The 22,514-nt window shown below is 36.7% G+C and overlaps 1 protein-coding gene across 1 annotated transcript in view; it reads right to left on the bottom strand.

Moving 5' to 3' along the window:
* LOC128983655 (probable ATP-dependent RNA helicase DDX56) overlaps window positions 1–22,514 on the bottom strand; it is a 139,225-nt gene that overhangs the window by 19,937 nt on the left and 96,774 nt on the right. Inside the window, exon 9 of the mRNA XM_054403029.1 lies at window positions 22,310–22,451. Coding sequence (XP_054259004.1) covers window positions 22,310–22,451 — 142 coding nt within the window. The remainder of the gene's footprint in view (window positions 1–22,309; window positions 22,452–22,514) is intronic.

Below are 22,514 nucleotides of genomic sequence, written 5' to 3'. Positions count from 1 at the left end.
GTTTATAATATAGTTCGGCCGCTTAGAAAGCGACCACCTCCAGCATTGGTTTAGCATTAGTGCGCAGGTCGTTTTCTAAGCGGCCGAACTATAGTAATTTACAACTGAGTTGACAACAGCTGATTTTTACTCCATAGAGGATAAAAACTATTTTTACTTCCTAAAGAGTAAAAACGCTACTTACCCGCAACGCATGCATTAAAAACGACTGGTATTACTGCAGTATGTCAAAAACAATATAATATAAACCCTTGATGACTCCGCTCAATTTTGTGGATGCCTCTGCGATTGCCACCTAGTTTATTTTTCTTTGATTAATTGTTGTTGTTGTTAACAATTTGCATTTGTGTTTAAAGTGAGTTCCTTATGTTAAGTATGCGATTCTAATGTAATGTGCTTAATCTGTAGCATTAATATTAGTGAGTAAAGTGGTGTATGGATTTCACAACCATTATTTTACTAGAGACCGTAATATTCAACCACAACGGGCTCTGTTGCTAGTATATATATATATATCAGTGTTGGGGAAGCTACTTTTAAAATGTAGCTAGCTACAACTACTGCTACATTTCCAAAAAAGTAGCTTAGCTACAGCTACAGCTACAGTTCCGAGAAAGTAGCTAGCTACAACTACAGCTACAATGAAATGTAGCTATAGCTACAATTTTAGCTACTTTTCCAAAGACGTTACTTTTATTCCACGCACATTAGGTAAATGTAAAATTAATTGCAACTATAAACCTAACATTACAACAACAGAACCAAAATAAGTTAGTTAAGTGTTCCATCATATTTAGTACTTATTTTTAAATATTGTATTATTTTTAAGCATCTTATGTAAATTTCATTAAGTTCAAAGGACATACAACCAAACTATATTTTAAATGTCCATTTTATTTCTTTAATATACATTAATTTATAGATGTATTTTATCAACTATTAAAAACAATAACATTTTAGAATTTAGCCTCCGGATTACGTTGTATGGTGTAAATACCTAAATAGGGAACAAAGCAAAAGTTATTTTGAAAAACCAGCAGCGTTCAAAGAAACAGCATTTAAAATTTAAGCCTTTACAGCGAACCTTATCATGCATCAAGAATAAACTTGCCGAACACAACGCTTTGATAACCAAAGCAGATAAGGGCAGTTCGATTGTTATTCTATATAATGACGTCTATGTAGGAAAAGTTGCCGATTTTATGAATAAGAATAATATTGAACCTTTGAACAAAGATCCCACACTCAATAACGCTAAAGAAATCAACAAAGCCATTACCAATAGTAAACATCTGATCACACCTAATGAAAAAATCGCACTGAAAGTTCCGAATCCTCGAGCCCCTATATTTCGAGGTCTTCCAAAGGTCCAAAAACCTAATATCCCCATCAGGCCTTTAGTCAACTTTATGCCTAGTCCAGCCTACAAACTAGCTAAGACACTGGATAGTATAATTAGAAACCACATTATCTTAGAAAATAACCATAGTATCAAAAATAGTTTAGAATTGATTGAGAAAATACAGTCACACAAAGTCAACGGAAACCACAAATTAGTATCGTTTGATATAGTTAATCTGTCTGTATACAAACGTACCCATACAAGAAACCATGGTGATATTGCGGCAGAACTTAATAAGGAATTCCAACTTACCCCCTGAGTCCATAGAGGAACTCTTATCAATGACGCAATTAGTGCTAAGCCAAAACTATTTCCAATTTCAGAATAATTTTTACATCCAAAAGGAAGGATTAGCCATGGGCTCCCCACTCTCCAGCATCCTAGCAGAAATCTTTTTAAACAGTTTTGAAAATGAACATCTATTTTCAGCTGACAACCGTTATAGGGATAAAATTGTCAGGGTTGGTACTGATTTTGGAAAATGAAATTCCCTGACTTTTCCAGGTTTTCCAGACTGATATTATACTTTTTCCAGGTATACCGTAAGACGATATCCTTACGACAGACCTAAACCAACATGACTAGCTATTTATTAGCTAGAGCACACAATACCTTATATAGTACCTTATAGTATATAGTACCTTATAGTATCACAATCAATTTTAGAATATCATTTTTAGAAGGCTGCAGGTGGAGTGGAGTGAAATGTCGGAGTGAGTTTTCGATCGTGACTATATATTGAAATTTTAGTAATTATAAGGGAAGATTGACGAAGATTTATATCTTAAAATAATTTTATAATGACGAGGAATCGGAAGAAATCAAAAACGGAGCATGAAGAAAAGACTAATAGCCTGAAAACAGATTCCAAAAGTGACGACCTTGACCTTATGGATGCATCTAGCTCACCATGTGCAGTTTGTGAGATCATTATACCAGGTGATGGACTCGGACTATTTTGCGAAGGATTCTGCAGGGCATGGTACCATCCAAAATGTGTAAATATTGACGAGGAAGTTTATAATTCCATAGAAAAAATGCCAGGATACGTAAAGTGGTATTGCATGAAATGTTCAGACAAAATTTCAAGGTTAGTTAGTAGCATAGATGATGTTGAAAACTACATTTCTCTACATGCTTCAGTAGCAGAATTAACGAAATTGGTGAAAACATTTACTAATAACACCTCTAATAACTCAAATAGAATTGATAAAATTGAAAGGGTCCTTGCACCAACTAGGTCTAACAACAGCCAGCAGCAGCAGACGACTATTCCTCCATCACAGAGTAAGAAACAAGAAGTTCTTGCAGGAACAGTTAAATCAAATGCAGAAACAGGGTCTGCAAGGCTGCATGGAAACCACAGTTGCTTGGGAAAAGAAGGAACAAATATCCCCTCCCTCTACGATACAAACAAAAAACAGACAACAAACAACCAATCCTGTGGCAAATCGCTTGTCATACTTGAAAAAGACAAACAGGAAGTTGAAAGCGAAAGTGAATGTGGAATAAATGGTGAGTCGGCAAGTAATACTCGTACGTTTGAGAAAAGTAAATCTGGTTTTACTTACGCTGAGGAAGATTTTCCCGAAACAAATAGTGAACAGTGGAAACTATTCAGAAATAGGAAGCAAAGACAAAATCAATACCGGAAACCTGAAGAACAGAGTGTTAATCAAAGAACAGGAGGAAGTAACCCAGGCTGGCATAGGCCTAGGCCAAGAGAAAATAGGACAATCTTTGGAAAAGCCAAGACAAATGATGGGCTTGAGGTAGCAGATAGGATTTCTTGGCTCTTTATTTCCAGACTGAAGTCGTCGGTGGAAGCGGAGACAGTCAAATATCATGCAAAAAATATATGTGGAGAAGACTCTGTCATTCACTGTGAAAAACTAATCACTAAGTATAACAGCTACTCATCGTTCAAGGTAGGCTGCTCCTTCAACAACTTAGATAAGCTTTTAAATGGAGATGCATGGCCAGTTGGTGTAATATTATGTAAATTCACACCAGCAAAGTTGAGCAGGACTAGGCCTAGGACTTTACCCGAATTAGTGCCTGTAACAGGGCTGTCAGAAGAAGTGAATACTAGTCAAGCTAGTACCCCTAGATATAACCTAGGGCATCAAAAAAACTAATTATAGACTCTATTAACAAAACGAAAATAGAGACCCTTGTAAATAGAAATGTAAATAGGCCTATTAATAATAAAAACACTGTACGCATAAGTTTTTTAAATATAAGATCTATGTTCAATAAAATCGAAGAATTAGAAGTTGAAATCAAATCCAATCAATTGCAATTCCCAGAAATTTTATGTCTTGCAGAAACCTGGTTAAACGACAAAAAGAATAAGGCATTTAAGTTAAATGGTTACAATATGATTGCTGAATCTTCCAGAGAAGACTCAAATGGAGGGGGTGTGGCAATATTTGTTAGAGAGAGCGTAAATGTCAAGTTTTTTCCTTTAGATTTGAAGACATTTATGATAGAAGGCATCTTTGAAAGTAATGCATGTATATTTACATGTGGTAGATATAAATTTATTGTATTGGTTGTATACAGACCACCTTATGACAACAATCTATACCAGTTCATGGATGTGCTGGAAGACTTGCTAAATCAGCTAAATTCTTTTGACTTACCACTCATTATATGTGGTGATATCAACATTGACGGTAAGGAGGATTCACTGAATAGAAGGTGTTTGTATGATGTCTTGGACTCGCACAAACTCAAAAATATAGTTACGATGGACACCAGAGTGACGGAAAGCTCTTCGACACAAATTGATTATATTATTTTAAATGACGAGATAGAGTTCACGGACTATGGAACAGTGGCTACTCCTATGTCTGATCACGATTGGCTGTTTATTGATGTAGTTGTGGAACAGAAAAAGAATGTCGGCTTAAAAATTGAAAAGAATAAAATTACCAAGTCCGGGATGGAAGAATTTTTATATCGTCTGGAACAAGAAAACTTTCTAGAAGATGGAGAAGGTACCTCTGACGAGTTATTTAATGAATTATATGATAGTTTTGTACATAATTTTTCTATTTGTTTTCTCCAACAACTTGTAAATGTGAAAAATGAAGATGATTCTAACTGGATAAATGATGAGATTAGGCTATCAAATGAAAGACTGAAGGAACTCTATTGGGAAACTCGCAAAACGAGGGATATTTGTACTAAAAACCAATATAATACGGCAAAAAAACTGCACTCACAACTGATTTCATCGTGCAAAAAAGAACACTACAAAAAGAAAATCATGAAGTCACAGAATATAAGCAAGGAGTCATGGAGGATAGTCCATGGACTTACCCGGGACACGATAACTCACAACAACATAATACTCAAGGAACAAAAGGACATTGTAGACAACCCTGTCGCAGTAGCTAATGCCTTCAACAAGTATTTTTACGAGGAAGTGAACAATTTAGTAGGAACAAATGATTCAGCAAATAAAGCAGCTACTGGAAGTGGGAGACCTCGCTTTCATATGAAACTTAAACCAACGAGTGAAGATGAGATAGCTGAAATTATAAAGAAAATTTGTATTAAGCCTAGTGCTGGTATTGACGGCATTCCCTGCCATGTTTTAAAATCATCTGTGTCAGTTGTGGCTAAACCACTATCGCTTATAATAAATAAATCCTTCAATGAAGGCAAGTTCCCAGATAGGATAAAAACATCGAAAATAGTCCCCATCCACAAAAAAAATGAGAAAGATGTAGTGGGTAACTATCGACCCATAGCCGTACAATCTGTGTTCTCAAAAATTTTTGAGGTAGCTTTCCTACGCAGGCTGATCCCATATTCAGAACAACATGACATCCTATCAAATAGTCAATTTGGCTTTCAAAAAAAGAAGTCAACCACAGATGCTGTTTTTGCCCTGCTAACTGCAGTATATAATGGAATCGACTGCTCAGAAGTGGTTTTCAGCCTATTCTATGACATGACAAAGGCTTTTGACTGTTTGCACCACGAGACCTTAGAAACAAAGCTGATCAATCTAGGCATAATAGACGAGCCCCTAAAATGGATTATGTCCTACCTGAAAGACAGATCTCAAGTTGTTACAGTGAAACACATGGGTGATGATGGAGTATTGAGGCACTATAAATCTAAGATTCAACACAACATTAATACCGGAGTTCCCCAAGGCTCGAATCTGGGACCGATCCTCTTTCTCTTATTTGTCAACGACCTACCTGAATCTATACATGAAGGCAGAATATGGATGTTTGCTGATGACGTTTGTCACTTAATCACTGATGTAAATGTAAAAAATGCCATTGAAAGAACACAATCTGGCATAAATGAAATGAGTAATTGGTGCTCTGAAAATATGTTAGTATTAAATCAGGGAAAGACTAACCTACTCCAATTCTACAATACAAAGATCCCAGACTTCAGTCCATTACTTAAAATCACTGATCAGAATATACAACCAAGCAATAGCGTAAAATACCTCGGTATCCATATTAGCAGCAACTTAAGGTGGTTTGACCATATCAACAAAATTGCCAGTAGACTAACAGTTGTGTGTTGCCTGATAAGAAGACTGATAAACATAGTTGAAAGAGACGTCCTATTGAAAGTTTACTATGGCTGCTTCCACAGTGTACTTTGCTATGGAATTGCATTCTGGGGAAACTGTAGTGAAGCAAATAGAATCTTTCTACTACAAAAACGTGTTTTAAGAATTATCTGTAAAACCCACTTCATTGAGCACTGCGAACCTTTATTCAAGGATCTTCAAATACTTACCCTGCCATCAGCTTATATATTGGAATCGGCCCTAAATGTTCTTATATTTCCCGATTTTTTCCCAAGAAATAATGAAGTACATAGATACAGCACAAGACAAAAAAATAGTATCCATATCAACCATCGCAGAACTACACTAGCACAGACTAGCCCTCAATATTCAGGAAGCAAAATTTTCAATAAATTACCACAAGAAATAAGATTCTGTGAAGATCAAGCTAAATTCAAGAAAATGCTGAAGATGTTTCTATTAAATAAAGCCTATTATTCAGTAGAAGAATTCCTTGATGAGTGAAGGCTGACAACTACCAATGACGACCACGGCTGAAAAGCTTCCAGTGGGATAAATACACGTATGCAAGTAAGTAAGTATATTTATGATGTATTTGAAGAAATTCGATGGTTTCTTTTGCATCTTCATAGTCAGAATCAAAAATTATTAGAAAAAATGTAGGCCTAAATAGTTTACTCATAAAACCAATAAGAAAAGAATTAAACATCTGGAATCTGGAAAATTAACAGTAGGCCTACCAACTAACTTAACCTCACACTTAATGTTCTACTTGGCCTTGACTTGACACTAGTAGATAGGTGCTTCTGATACTGATATATATCGATATTTTGCTTGTGATATCATCGGCTTATATCAGAAGAAACATGTGATATTGGAAAAATAACTACCATGCTTGTACCGGAGACAAAAGGTAGTACCAAACTAAACTATTAAATGTTTTAACTAACAGAATAATTTTTTTTTTATAAACCCCTACAAGTGCAGTTTTTTTTTGTTTATTAAAGGTTGAATCAGTATTGGTATAAATTCTATGAGGAATTGTATTCAGTATCGTATTGAAATTGAAAAGATGAATGTAGGCCTATCCTTCCTCGCATCGCGGTACTAGCCGTGTTTCCATACGTGGGATTATTATCCCGAAAACAGGATTTTTAGAGCATGCTTTATTTTAGTGAAAAACTAACCCCAATGGGAAAAATACCTTAACAGAATATAATAGCAATGTTAAAACAACTATTTAAACACAATTTGTCTAATTTAACACTCAGAATTTAACATAAAAAATCTTAAGGGATTAAACAGGATTTCTTAACCCAATGAGCGGGATTATATTCTTTTGGTCGTGTAGAAACACTGGGAGCTCGGTGCGTTCAATTAAAGCCAGTAATCAGAGGGTGATGCATTCACAAAAAATAGCCGCCTACAATAGCTTTGTACAAAGAGAACTTAATGTGCATCTAACACATTATGCTTTCAGTGCCAATGAGTCCATCGAACTACAACGAAGAAATAAACATTCTCAAACACATTGCTGTCGCTAACGGTTATCAGAGCAATATTATTGATAGATTGATTCTCAAACACCAAAGAAAAACATCAAAAACAAAAGATAAAAAAACCTATGTTTCAACGGAATACGGCTCATCTTAAGTACTAAATTCAAAAATATTATGGCCAAAAACAACGTCACTGTGTCAGTTTAAAACAGTAAACAAGCTAGGGTCTTTATTGAAAGAACTGCCCCAAACGACAACTCCAATTTTCGATAAGACTGGCATTTATAAGATAAATTGTGACGACTGCTCTAAATACTATATTGGCCAGACTGCTTGTTCCTTCAAAAAAAAGATTCAGAGAACATTTACCAAGAAAAACAACATCCGCTCAAACCTCAACTTTTGCCGAACATTTAGTCTCAGATAACCATAATTGGACGAAACGAAGTGAAGTCCTCACTGTCAGCCTTTAAAAATTCCATGCTAAAACTATGTTAATAAAAGGCTCTTTTATTACAGCATTAAAAAATCTGATTCTTGTACCACGGATTTATTTTTTTGTGTAGTTCTTAATAAACTATATTCCAATAAATTTCGTGAATGCTTTCGATTTAACTTAACTCAATAAAGTTAGTTATTTGATACACGTTTTTTTACTCGGTTAGTTGTTCATTTGACTAGCGAAATCAGCCGTCCGTCGTCAGCAGTGAAAAACTTCAAAAACTTTGTTGTGTTCTTTTAGTAAATTTATTTATTTAATTGCCTTGATTTAAACTTTTATTTTACTAAACACTTTTTTTATCATGCGTTACTTTAAGTTTACATCTCTAAATTCTTCAACTTACTCCATGATTGAAACCGTGCTTAAGTTGGCTTTTGGCTACTACTAGGGTAAGGGTTAAGTTCATTGCATTACAAAAATAGAATGTAATACCCCCGCCGCAGCAAACCTGCCGACTAAGCGAATTTCCATTTGTCTGAATTGATTTTCAGTTAAATATATTTTAATAACATTAGGTTTAACGAGTACCTAGGTTTGCTGCTACAAGGAAACTAATAAAGTGTGTTTTTTAGTAAAATATTGATAGCTTAGTACAAAATAAATAAATTTGCCAAGTTTGATCAAAATATATTCATAAACAAGCAAACTACAACATTTGACAATATTCTCCATAAGAATAACATGGGAATTTTAAATTTACAATTTCTTTAATTTTCTCCGTGACTAATAATCGAACAAAAATACTTTTATATACTAAATTATTTGTTTTTTTAAGCTCTTTAAAAAGGTCTAAAGAGAAATTGGGAAATTTTGTGTTTTGAGGGTAAAAAGTGAGAAAAACCAATTTTTACCCCATAAAACCCCCCGTAAAGCCCCGTTCCCATGGTCCGATCGTGCTGGTTCGCGAACTCATTCAAGTTTATCCCGCGTTACACCTTTAAACCAAATTTCATCAAAATCGGACAAAAATTACTCAAGTTATCGCGTTCACGGACGTATATATATATATATATATATATATAAGTCTATATATATATATATATATATATACATATATAAAAATTTGAACCAATAGTGTTTTTGGCCTCTGGGGACATCAAAATGAAAAAGTAAATCGGTCCCGGGTCTAGGTCTTACCGTGCCACCTACGGTAATAGCTACTTCCCTATAGGGAAATTCGCTAAAAAATAATGTTGTAAACATCTATTCTCAGATATCACTCTTTAGATTTTATTAGCTTTGACGCTTTGACTAATCCTAATAAGAAACCCAGTTGTCTGTGTCAGTTGTTAGGTTGTAGGCCTACTGGACCATCATTTTTTCAGATCAAGGTAACTTACTACTACTGTACCTACCAATAAAGGCCTAGGTTAGGTACCTATCCACTCTCAAACATAGATTCAATACAAAAGACATTTTATTGACCGTTAAGTAACTACAAAATACAATAGGTCTTGTCAATTTTAAAATACATAAGTTAGCTACATAAAATCTAATGTAGAAGGTACGTGAATGCTCTAGCATAGGGGCATAGTTAAATTAGACAACAAATTAGTTTTTATATAAGTTATGCCATAGCATTATGTTTTTAAATTGAGGGGCATACTTTTAACAGATTTTAACTTAAGTCCCTAAGAAATATAAAGTTAAGTTAGGGCTAAACCCCCAACATTTTTACAGCCCACTTCTGTTCAAATGAGGGAGTTGTAACTTAGGTTGGTCGAACAGATTAAACTTAATTTGGAGACAGAGAGCATTTTTAATGGGATTAAGTTAAGTTAGCATACCGGTATACGACTGTAGACACCAGTCGGTAGGTCTTATCAATTAGAACTGTCAAATAACTTAATAGAGTCTGTGCCCTTTTTTCAATTTCGACACTGGTGGCATTTTTTGAGTGAGTGGGTTATTCTGTTAATAAACAGAATCGATATCCATAATGACCCCAAAACATCACTCTCAAGTTGACAAATGAGTTAACCGTAGCTTAAGTTAAGTTAAATTGATTTAATGTTTTTGTCGAACGCTTGACTACTAACTTAAGCTAGGCCTACTTCAGTTGCTATGTAAAAGTTGTGTTAGTTACTTTATTTAAATATATTTGTAGCCTAGCCTATTTGAAATTAAGAATTTAACTTACTTCAGTCAGGTTTTAGTCGAACGCTTGAAAACTAGCCTAACTTAGGTACTGTAACTAAGCCACTACAACATTTAAGGCTATGTTCAATAAACTTACATTAAGCTTGAACTTTTTGTAGCAGGCCTAACTTACAGTAGGTAACCTAGAAACTTGTTTAACTTAGGTAAGTTTGGCCTGTTAAGTTATACACCTAGGCTGGGCTATGTTCTGGAGGTTTAATTAGCTTAGGCAACTAATTAATTTCTAGATAGACCTAGGCATTTAAGTTAGCCTTAAGTTATGATTTTAAATGAGTGGCCTCCTTTTAACTGATTAAGTTAGTAGAATTAAAAACCCAAAATTTTAACAGCCCCCTGAAGTTGAAATAAAGGAGGAGAGAGCCTAAGTTAGTTTGGTCCAAACGCTAACCGCTGACTTTGGCTAGCAACACACAACTTTGACACTCACACAGGCCTAACTTATTGCAACTCAATGGGGGTGTATTCTAAATTTATTAGGGATGGACGGGTCCCGAAATTTCGGGAATTTTTCGGGAAAAAAATATTCCCGATTATCGGGACGGGATTACATTTGACTCGGGAATTTTTCGGGACGGGATTTGGTCCGATCGTCGGCGATTTTTCCGCTTCGCGAGTGCCGATAACGCCGTTATTGCGAGCGATAGGTCCGCGAACGCAGGAGACGAAGTCATTTCGACGATTATGCCGTGACCGCGGAGTCCTACCGACGACCGCGCCGTGACCGCGAGTCATACCGACGATCGCGCCGTGACCGTTGAGTCCTACCGACGATCGCGCCGTGACCGCGGAGTCCTACCGACGATCGCGCCGTGACCGCGAGTCATACCGACGATCGCGTCGTGACCGCGAGTCATACCGACGATAACCCCGTGACCGCGGAGTCATACCGACGATCGCGCCGTGACCGCAAGTCATACCGACGATCGCGCCGTGACCGCGGAGTCATACTGACGATCATGCCGTGATGGCGGAGTCATGCTGACGATCGAGCCGTGATCGCGAGTCATACCGACGATCATGCCGTGACCGCGAGTCATACCGACGATAACCCCGTGACCGCGGAGTCATACCGACGATCGCGCCGTGACCGCAAGTCATACCGACGATCGCGCCGTGACCGCGAGTCATACCGACGATCGCGCCGTGACCGTGGAATCATACCGACGATAACCCCGTGACCGCGAGTCATGACGACGATCGCGCCGTGACCGCGAGTCATGACGACGATAGCGCCGTGACCGCGAGTCATGACGACGATCGCGCCGTGACCGTGAGTCATGACGACGATCGCGCCGTGACCGCGAGTCATGCTGACGATCGCGCCGTGACCGCGAGTCATACCGACGATCGCGCCGTGACCGTGGAGTCATACCGACAATAACCCCGTGACCGTGGAGTCATACCGACGATCGCGCCGTGACCGCGAGTCATACCGACGATCGTGCCGTGACCGCGAGTCATGACGATGATCGCGCCGTGACCGTGGAGTCATACCGACGATAACCCCGTGACCGCGATGTCATACCGACGATCGCGCCGTGACCGCGAGTCATGACTACGATCGCGCCGTGACCGCGAGTCATACAGACGATCACCCCGTGACCCGCGAGTCACAAGTTTCTATAGGTACCTGTAAATTGTTACCCATTTTTTGGTTTTTATAGATCAGTGCCACAAATGGTAAAAATTGATTTCTTATGTCTTTTTTGGTAACTGCAATACAGTACTTTCTTTTTATGCACAGAAAAAAATCCCGTCCCGTCCCGTCCCGAAAATCGGGAAGGAAATAAAAATCCCGTCCCGTCCCGTCCCGAACTAAAAATTCAATCCCGTCCATCCCTAAAATTTATATTCATAAAGTTATGCCTGGAATGCAGTATGTCAATTCCATTTGTCCGCGTTGAGACACGACTTTTGATGCGACATTTCTTATGACCACAGTGGCTTTGCAAAAATTTAGGAACAGTTTGCACACCTACGCGACATGCTCTTTCCAAAGATACGTGAACCAATGGTCAAAATTGTATATGAAATGGCAGTAGAGTTATGTGGACAAATTTTGTGTAGGCGTATTATAGGCTATATAAGTCTTAGATGTACATTTGGCTTTGCAAGTATCCGGTAGGCTATAAACAATAGCCTAACCTTTCAATAGCCTAATCATAGAAACAAACTGTTAGGGCCTACTTGAATTATTATTAGAAAAACCACTAACAAAACTCTAATTTATGTTTAATGTTACCGGTATCAAAGATGGTCAAAAGTTTAAACTTAAAGCAAGAACGATGCATGTGGCCATTAGGCAAGAACCATAAATTTTGAAGTTACCTAAAGGTTTTTTTTAGTAATGCCTCTTTTTGTGTTTAAATCAAACCAAAATTCATAGTTCCTTCGTACGCCACACAAGGCTCCTGACCATATATTAACCTTCTTTGTAAACAAAATGACATACAACTTCTGAACTTCCAGCTCTGTAACTGACATGAAGGCGTATTGCTTTGTGTTTTTAAGAATTGGAAGCCATTAAATCTCCCGTTGGGTACGAGGTAAGGTCAGTCATATGTTTTTCACCACGAGAAACATGACTGGGACGGGTGGCGTCGTCCTGTAATCCAGCTACTAGGAGGTCACGAATTGTGGATATTTACAAGCATGCACTGTGGATGCGATACTCTCTGGTGTGGAGTAACGTCCGCACGAGTGAGTACTACGACTATCCGCAGTACTATCCTGATAGTTAGACCAATTTGTATATACCAAGGCATAAAATGTGGTTCGGATTCCACTATAAACTGTAGGTCTCTTAGTTGCCATTAGCTGTATGGGCTATTAATTAACAGCTGTGTCTAAGGAATATGTCGGCCTTAGTCACTAACAAGACTACAAGATCGCGCCACTCATCCTACACTCATCTCCATTCATACTTGGCTTAAAATACCTACTTTGTATGATCGCCATTTCATCGAAAAGTATTAAAGTATAGAAAGCTGATATTCATTGCTAAATGACTGAGGTTTATTTGGTTTTTTTGTTGGGTACTCAAACTTCTCACCAAAGACCACTAAAGAAAAAGGGGGCTTTTCCAACTCCGCGCGGTGGTCAGAAATATGTCAAAACTGACTGTCCAACTCCGCACGGTGGTCAATTTTGGCTCTCACAGCCGTCAGGCTTGTATTTGAAGTTTGAAATTGTTACAAATGTACACAACTTAAAAATGCACGAAACCACAGTAACTAATAGCATAAAGTTAATTAATACAAAATAGAATAGGCCTACTTATGTTTCATTTGAATTTACCTATAATGATCCTAACCTAACCTAACCAAACCTAACCTGTCACATGAATACAGTCGCTAAGAACAAATAAAAGTGTAACATTGGGGACACACCGTATGTATATGGAATACCTTATATTAAACACGTAATATCTCATCAGAAAGCACAAGTAAACATAGAGATTAGATGTGGCCACCGTGCGGAGTTATACTATACACTAAAAGTGACCACCGCACGGAGTTGGATTGGACCCTTCGGCGCCATGAAACTTTTTCTGGCATAAATTTGAACACCGCACAGAGTTTGGCTATCCCCATAAAAGGATTTCACGGTCATGTTCATTCCATTACCCATTCCCGCAATTTTATCTCACTGATTGAGTTAGGGCCATAGCCTTAAGTCATCTGGTGATGGATGTCGGCATCATGTATCTCGTAATCATGAACCTTCTGACATTATCCCGCACGTGGCAGGAGATGCGATGGTTTAAACATATTTTAAAACACAACTAAGCATATATGGTAGCTCCTAAACCAGTAGGCCTACACGACAATAGAGCGGTTATGATAAGACACTATGTAGAGCGGACATGTAATGCTTTGTAGGAGAGTTTTCATCTCAAGTCCAGACTTAGACATCAGGTTTCCTGTAGACGTGCCCAAAATGCAGTAGGGCCTACGTCAATTCCATTACACTACACTGAGACACACCTGAATCCATAAAAATACAATGGATTAAAATACATTAAATACACATTCAGCTTTAGTACTGTGAAATGTGGGAATCCTTTATAGGAATTGTGTTAATAAGTGGCAGTTGTAATATCGTCACATAGTTAGGGCCACTCGAGTAGGCAGCGTTAGTGCTGTAGCTAAAATGTCCGCTATATAACGTGTATTCTCCGACTTTTTCCGGTCGTACCTGTTCAAGATGGGCAAAGCCGTGTCACCAGATTGCATATACTGCTCAGGCATTCCCGATGACGTGGAACATACCTTTTCCACTGCCAGCGTTGGGAAAGGCCCCGCCTGGAGGCTCAACAATTAGTAGGACTGCTGTCAGTGGACACGGTCATACCGATGATGACGGAGGGTGAGGACTACAATTGGACCTGTGTGTGACATTACATCCAGGGTACTCTCCGCGCCAAGAAGCTCGACCTTGACCGGGATGCGGTGTAGGTCATGAAGTATCTAAATGCCAAAAACGGTGAGAGCCCTGAGGGCTTAGGTCACATGTTGGCCTGACTTGAAGTAATGTGACAAACAATTCCAGGTCTGTGTCCAACAGAGTAGAGGGGTTTTGTTAGTGAGTAGTCTGTAATATATACAGGAGTCTCACACTACAGGCTGGCTACCTGTGTGCGTAAAAGCATTTTCCCTCCTCTCCCAAAAAAAATATATATAACGTGTATTCTCAATAGTTTTACAGTCTTCATGTTAACCTGCCACCATGTTCACATGACCTTATAATGTGTGTTTCTGGTCGGTCATGTTTCAAAGAGGTATATGGGGTGAATATGGGATTTTTCACTTGACTGTAAAATCATAAAAATTTCATGGGGTTTTATGGATGATATTAAAACAAATTAGTATTGCATGTCTATTGTCTAATGAAGGGTTGTAGAAAAAAATGGTAAAATCCCTCGCCACAGCAAACCTGCATACTGTACGTACTAAGCGAATTTCCATTTGCCTGAATTTATTTTAAATTAAATCTATTTAAATAACATTAGTATTAACGAGTAACTAGGTTTGCTGTTACAGTGAGGCTAATCAAGTGTGTTTTTACTGTTTTTAGTAACAGCTTAGTACTGCTACGCTGCTAGGTGTAAAATTAATAAATTTTCCAAGTTTGACCGAATGATTTTCATAAACAAGCAAACTACAACATTTTACAATATTCTCTATAAGAATACCATGGAAATTTTAAACTTGCAATTTTGGGAATTTTCTCCATAAACAATAACCGTAAGTTACAAAAACACTTTGGTATACTAAATTATTTGTTTTTTAATCTCTTTAAAATGGTCTAGAGAGAAATTAGGAAAATTTGTGTTTTGAGGGTCAAAAATTATAAAAACCTATTCTTACCCCATAAAACCGTTACAGTTGTAAAACCCTGTTCCGATGGTCCAATCATGCTGGTTTGCGAAATCATTGAAGTTTATTTCGCCTTACACCTTCAAATCAAATTTAATCCAAATCGGACAAAAATTACCTAATTTATTTATACAGGGTGTTTTTTTAAAAACTTGCATCTTTATTTATGTAAAAACCGCAATAGATAGAAATATGCAGTTAGCGGGAATCCTCTATTGACATAGGGGGCCCAATCTTTTTTTATTCAACGTTACATTCACATTCCCCCCTTTTCCCCCCTTGCCCACAACTTAACTTTTTTAAACAGCGAGGTAACCCTTGTGACATATCAAATGAAAAAGCATGAAAAAAAAAATTTTTTATGAAAAAAAATTGAAAATCGGTTCATAAATTTGTGAGATATTCCCCCCCTTCCTTCCTCAGAACTTATTTTTTTTTAATAGCAAGGTACCCCTTGTGACATATCAAATGAAAGAGCATGAAAAAAGAAAATGTTTGGTGAAATTTATTTTTCATTTGATATGTCACAAGGGGTACCTTGCTATACAAAATCAAAGTTATAGGTAGGGGAAGGAGGGGGGGGATTATCTCACAAATTCATGAGCCGATTTTCAATTTCTTTTCACTAAACATTTTCTTTTTTCATGCTCTTTCATTTGATATGTCACAAGGTGGGGTACCTTGTTATTTAAAAAAAATAAGTTCCGTGGAGGGAGGGGGGAATATCTCACAAATTTATGAACCGATTTTCAATTTTTTTTTCATCAAGCATTTTCTTTTTTAATGCTCTTTTATTTGGTATGTCACAAGAGGTACCTTGCTATTTAAAAAAATTAAGTTGGTGGCAGGAGGGAAGGGGGGGGGGGGAATGCGAATGTAACGCTGAATTCAAAAAAATTGGGCCCTCTACGTCAATAGATGATTCCCACAAACTGCATATTTCTATCTATTGCGGTTTTTACATAAATAAAGATGCAAGTTTAAAAAAAAAAAAAACACCTGTATATATTTGAACTAATAGTGTTTTTGGCCCCTGAGGACAACAAAATGGAAAAGTATATCGGTCCCAGCTCCAGGTCTTACCGTGCCACCTACATTAATAGCTACACTTTCTTATAGGTAAATTTGCTAAAAGGGGTTCACATGTTATTTTAATGGAACAACACCACAATATTGCTCTACAGTATACTCCCTCTTATCCGGACACCTTTTAACCGGACATCGGTTTAACTGGACTACACTTGGTAGAAGTGACATCTCTTAATCTGGATAATTTTTATTAGCACATCGGTTTAACCGGACTAGATCGGCAGGCAGTGGGCGGTACTGAAACAATTGTTCTTATGGGAATGATTTGAGACCAATGATTACGTGTCTAATTACAATGCTCTCCTAATTTTAAGTCAAATACTGTTTAGAGTATGCATTTAAACAGTCCGTTTTAACGAGATTTTGGGGACAACGGTTTAACCGGAAAAACCATTACCCGGACTGGTCTCGGTCCCGAGGGTCCGGATAAGAGGGAGTCTACTGTACTTAGGATGAAACTGGGTATACAAAAGTAAATACATATCCAATATAATGAGTTTCGAAAAGCATCATGGACAAAGCATCATCCTATGGGGTAAATATGAATTTTTGTAACTATACACTCAGAAAACCTTAAGATTCCTTGCTTGGGTTTAGTGGATGTGTTTAAAAGAGTTTTAAAAACAAAGTAGTATATTGTGACTTCCCCCGATGAAGGGTGGTAGTATATAGGAAAAAATAGTATCCCATGAAATTTATAATGACTATGGTTGATAAACCCCCACTTTTGATATGATCGATAAACCCCCACTTTTGATATGATTGTATATAAGAGAGTGAACACATATATAATGTTACACAAAGCATCCTAGCTGGACCATGAGAGGATGCTTTCACAGGGGATTGTATGAGATTTAACTTCAAAATCCAATGGGTTTAGTGGATGTGTTAAAAAGAGCTTTAAAAACAAACAAAGTAATATATTGTGTCTTTAATTCCTCGATGCTATGGGTAAAATTATCATCCTGGGATTAGATCAAAAGTGGCTAAACTGTTGATGAAACTCTGGATGTAACTCTGATGATATGACTGGATGTAAAAGAGTGAACTTATCTAGCATGAAAAGTGAAAGCTTCCTAGCCAGATGATGAGAACAGGCTTTCTTAGGGGTTATGGGGCAAATATATTTTATTTTTGTATTTTTTACTTTGAAAACTTAAAAATTCCACATTCTAGCTGAAGATTTTTTAAAGCTAAAAAAACAATTACTATTGTCAGATCTATTGTTGTTTTTTTTTTTTTTTTTATTTATCATACTCACTCTATCATAATATTATTGTTTGATAAAGGGTTACTACTGTATACAGAGAAAATTTCCTATACAGAGATTCCGATGTAGTTCTAATGCGACTAAGGTAAAGCTCCGCTATTAATGTAATTTGGTTGAATACAATAAACACTCATCAGGTTGAGTTTTACTAACTGTCTTGATTAGATCATGTAAACTGGCTTTTATGGGGTGAATATAGATTTCTTTCTAAATTAACTTGAAAACATCCACAAAAATTTAGATATTTTCTGATTTCTATATTAATTAATGACATAAAGACAGTTTTCAAAATCCCTTTTCTTTAGTTTGCTGATAATGATGTTCTCAGCTAAGTTTTGTCCCAAGTCCAAAGATAATATGATGTTAATCCCACCAAGAATAAGTTGTTTAATTTAAGTATAAAACCAAATTTTCTGGATACTGAATATTTCCTATATGGCAGCCTGTTCTGAACGTATAATCAACAGAGGCCATGGTGTTTTGTTGACTTTTCATTTAAGTTATGACCATAAGCATTCACCACATCATCTGCACCAAGGCCTCAGGCATGCTCGAAATGATCTCCTGCTCTGCAAGAGTGCAAGACACTGTTTGAGCATTGAGCATGCATGCCTGCTCGATCCAGTTTAGTCCTTTGTGCGCCAACCTAGAGTATTACGGTGGAGTCTGGTCGCCTTAACTAACCTTATTAAGCTCAGCCTTATTAACTTATGAAGTTATTATTAGCCTTATTAACTACCTTCGTTTCGTCCACACACGGGAAGAATGAGCGTGCACCTAGTTATACAAATATCGACAACAACATGACAGTACTGCATCTATCTAACAACCATTTTAATAGAAACACACTAGAAGAATTCGAAATATACCGAGCAGTAAAACTTGACAGACAAAATATCTTAAACGACAAGCTTTCCTTCCAATCGAATTGTATTTATGATACGGCTATCAAAGTACTAGAGAAAGAGTCAGGAATGAATGGGATGGGACCTACAACAGCTGACTGATAACAAGACAAAAGGAGTGACGTCATCGCACCGACCGACCACGTTGACCGGTAGTCTAGACCTTGCATCCATCCCGGTCGTGTCACATCATCCCTTTACAGTTACCGTTGTTCGTTTAATCGTGTTAAATGTGCCCTTTTTCCGTGTTAATGTCCGTGTTCAAGTTCGTGTTTTTATGTACTTTATGTGTAACGACGACCTTCATATGAAGTGACCACCATTTGACATCCTTGACGCCTTCGCCTGAAGATGACTTTGTAGAAAGTCGAAACTAGTTGCGACACTAGCAACAATAGGATTATCACGAAGAAGGTATTTACACCATTTTAATAAAAACAATAAAACTGTAAAACGATTATTTAAAACTACTTTTTTGTGTTACAGAGCCTAGCCTAGAAATTGGAGTTTATTGCCTTTCGTTATTTTTAATGTTAAAAACGACATTGCTATAACTTTTAACCATAGTAATATGTTACTTGTTCTATGAATAACACTTCTTTATGTCAAGAAATCGTCCTTTGTCATTATGCATAGGTCAAATTGTGCTTCAACAAACGTTGGTGCAGAAAACAGTATTCAGCAACTTATCCTAAAATCGGCTTTTAATTTAAACATGCTGAAAATTGTTAAGTAAAAATAACATTTAGGCGTACTTGGCTTTGCAACAAGTTGGCTATGTAGTAGGCTTGTTCTTACAAGGACTAAACAGATATATTCCTATTAATTGAACTTAATATTCGTATTAATCCAATAGCATAGCCTAGGAATAGTCCTTGACAAGAGCTGTTAGCAGGAGCAAACAACTGTATGCTACTTTTTCAATGCAAGTTTCATGTTATATGGAGATTTTTTTGTTACAATTATTATGTATTCTAGGCATATCTTAAATCTCGTCAGGAAATTTCCTCTTCGTTCATTTAGTAAACCTTTGAAAAATCTTTGTAATCTAACCAAGGAAGGGCTTGTGATGATGAACCACAATCAACAGCTGAAGCAAAGGTTGATAGACCAGCTTTCTCATTATTTTAAGGTTTAGTGTTGGTTTCCATTAAAATCCAAGTTTAAACTAAATTGATTCAATAAAGAAACTAAATTGATTACTAATTTCCCTGTCAATCACTTGCAAGCATTCAATAGCTTCTCTTGTTACCGGTAACGTTTAAACGTCGTCTGCATCTAGCGATTTTATTTTATCTGACAGTAATCATAGAGTAGCAAATAAAGGAAATGAGAGCCAAAAATGTAGACAACATTCAGATAGTGGCCTCCATGTCCACACAACGTTGTAATAGGTAATGAAACGACTGTGACCAGCTGTATGAAGCCAAGAAAGTAGGCCTAATTTTCTTGAAAATCTCAGTTTGAAAAAGGTTGTTTCTTGTAAGGTTGTGATAAAAATCACTATCTCAATCAATGTTAATGTGCGAGAAAAGTAGCTAAAATTCCGCTACAACTACTTTAAAAATGTAGCTAGCTACAGCTAAAGCTACAAAATCTTAAAAGTAGCGTAGCTTACTTCCCAGCACTGATATATAATATATATATATATATATATATATATATATATATATTGAACGGATGGTGTTTTTGGCCTCTAGGGACCTCAAAACAAAAAAGTGAATCGGTCCCGGGTCCAGGTCTTACCATGAGTACTACGGTAATAGCTTATTCCCTATATGGGAAATTCGCTAGAACTTAAAAGCTTACTGCTATCGAAACCGTTGTACTCTCTAGATAAGTTTTTTTTATTAATGTAATGTTATAAACTTATCTCCATGTCTAATTTCATGTATATTGCAGTGAAATCATTAACTTATAATGTTTTGTATATTATTGTAGTAAGTTATTAATAAACGGTATCAGCATTCTGACACATACTTTCTCCCATAAGTTTGTCAACAACATTTATCAAGTGTAAGCGGTGAGAGTAAATATACGGAAATGGGATTTGTACAATTTTGTTCAGAATTTAAAGGACTATAACATACTACATTTTTATCAAAATCGTTCGGGCCATTTTTGGGAAAATCCGATTTTTCTGTTATTTTATGGCGGTTTTATGGGAAAATTACATAATTTACAATAACTTTTGAACCGTAATTTTTACAGAAATGGGATTTGTACAATTTTGTTCAGAATATAAAGGACTATAACATACTAAATTTTTATCAAAATCGTTCAGGCCTTTTTGGGAAAATCCTATTTTTCCGTTATTTTATGGGGTTTTATAGGAAAATCCCCATTATAAATAAAAATTTCTAAAAAATTAAAAAAACTATCAAAATTGTAAGGACCATAACATACTATGTTAAATCAAAACCGGATCTTTTTCTAAAATTATATTTTTTGTTATTTTATGGGGTTTTTATGGGAAAATAACATATTTGACCATAACTTTTGAGCTGTAATTTTTACAGAAATGGGATTTGTACCATTTTATTCCGAATTTAATGGGCTACAACATACTAAATTTTTATCAAAATCGTTCGGCCCATTTTTAAGAAAATCCGATTTTTTCGGTTTTTTATGGAAAAATCCCCATTAAAAATAAAAATTTCAAAAAAATGAAAAAAACGCCTGGAGATACCATGAATTTGAAGCTACATACCAAATTTCATCGAAATCGGACCACAGGTGTAGTCTCTAGCTCTGTACACATCCAGACACACAGACACACACACACACACACGCGCACACACACAGACATCACTTCGAAAACCACTTTTTTCGGTCCAGGGGGGCCCAAAACGAATATATCCACTCAAAACTCAAACTCGAAAATTTTTACGAAAACAATACTTTATCCATATACTATGGTATAGGGGGAGAAAGTAAAAATTTTGAATTGACGACATTCTATGTACACATGAAAAATGAATAATGTTATTTTGAATATTGAATCTTGAATCTGGTCTAATTATCAGAATAGCATTGCGGATCATTGTAGTACTCTCTGGTGAGGACATTATATAATCCACACCAGGGAGAATCGTGTCCATAGTGCATGCCTATATTCACAATTCGTCACCTCCTAGTAGCTGAATTACAGGACAACGCCACCGTCCTAGTCAATATTTACCAAAGGCAATCCGGATTTGAGACAACCTGATTTAGGTTCGAAACCCTAAAGTCAACACTTTTTACCTGAACCAAGATAACAGTTACGCCCGCATACCCCTAATATTGTAATTTTTAAAAAACTGAAATTAATTATTATCTTGTCTCCTAGCCTCTTAGGTTAATTCGCCGATCGGATTGCCACGGATGAATCGTAATAGAGGCGCTTACCTTCAACATACCAAATTTGATTGTCTTTTTTAGCTCTACACGATGGATGTAATGGAAACTGGACATATTTATGTTTTAAGGGTACAATTATGAAAAAAACATTTTTTTAAATGTTAAAACCCAAAAGAAACTTAAGAAACACACCTTGAGTTTGTCATTGTTGAGCATTTCTTCCTTTATTTCTTTAAGCCTAGCTTCTCTAACAGCTATCCTTGTGACAGCTCTCCAAGCATCCTTAGCTCGGTAGCGAAACCCCTCTACTTCCTCCAGGTTAAACTGGTAGTTTCTGAAATAAAAGTCCAATAAAAGATTACTTTAGATAGATAGTGAAACCAAAAATATGCAGCTA

This window comes from Macrosteles quadrilineatus, unplaced genomic scaffold, assembly GCF_028750875.1.
Source record: "Macrosteles quadrilineatus isolate MER2022 unplaced genomic scaffold, UCM_ALF_1.0 Scaffold_1__1_contigs__length_201487025, whole genome shotgun sequence".
Taxonomy (NCBI): domain Eukaryota; kingdom Metazoa; phylum Arthropoda; class Insecta; order Hemiptera; family Cicadellidae; genus Macrosteles; species Macrosteles quadrilineatus.
Note: the sequence above shows the minus strand (reverse complement) of the source record. Positions and strands in the feature narration are given on the sequence as shown.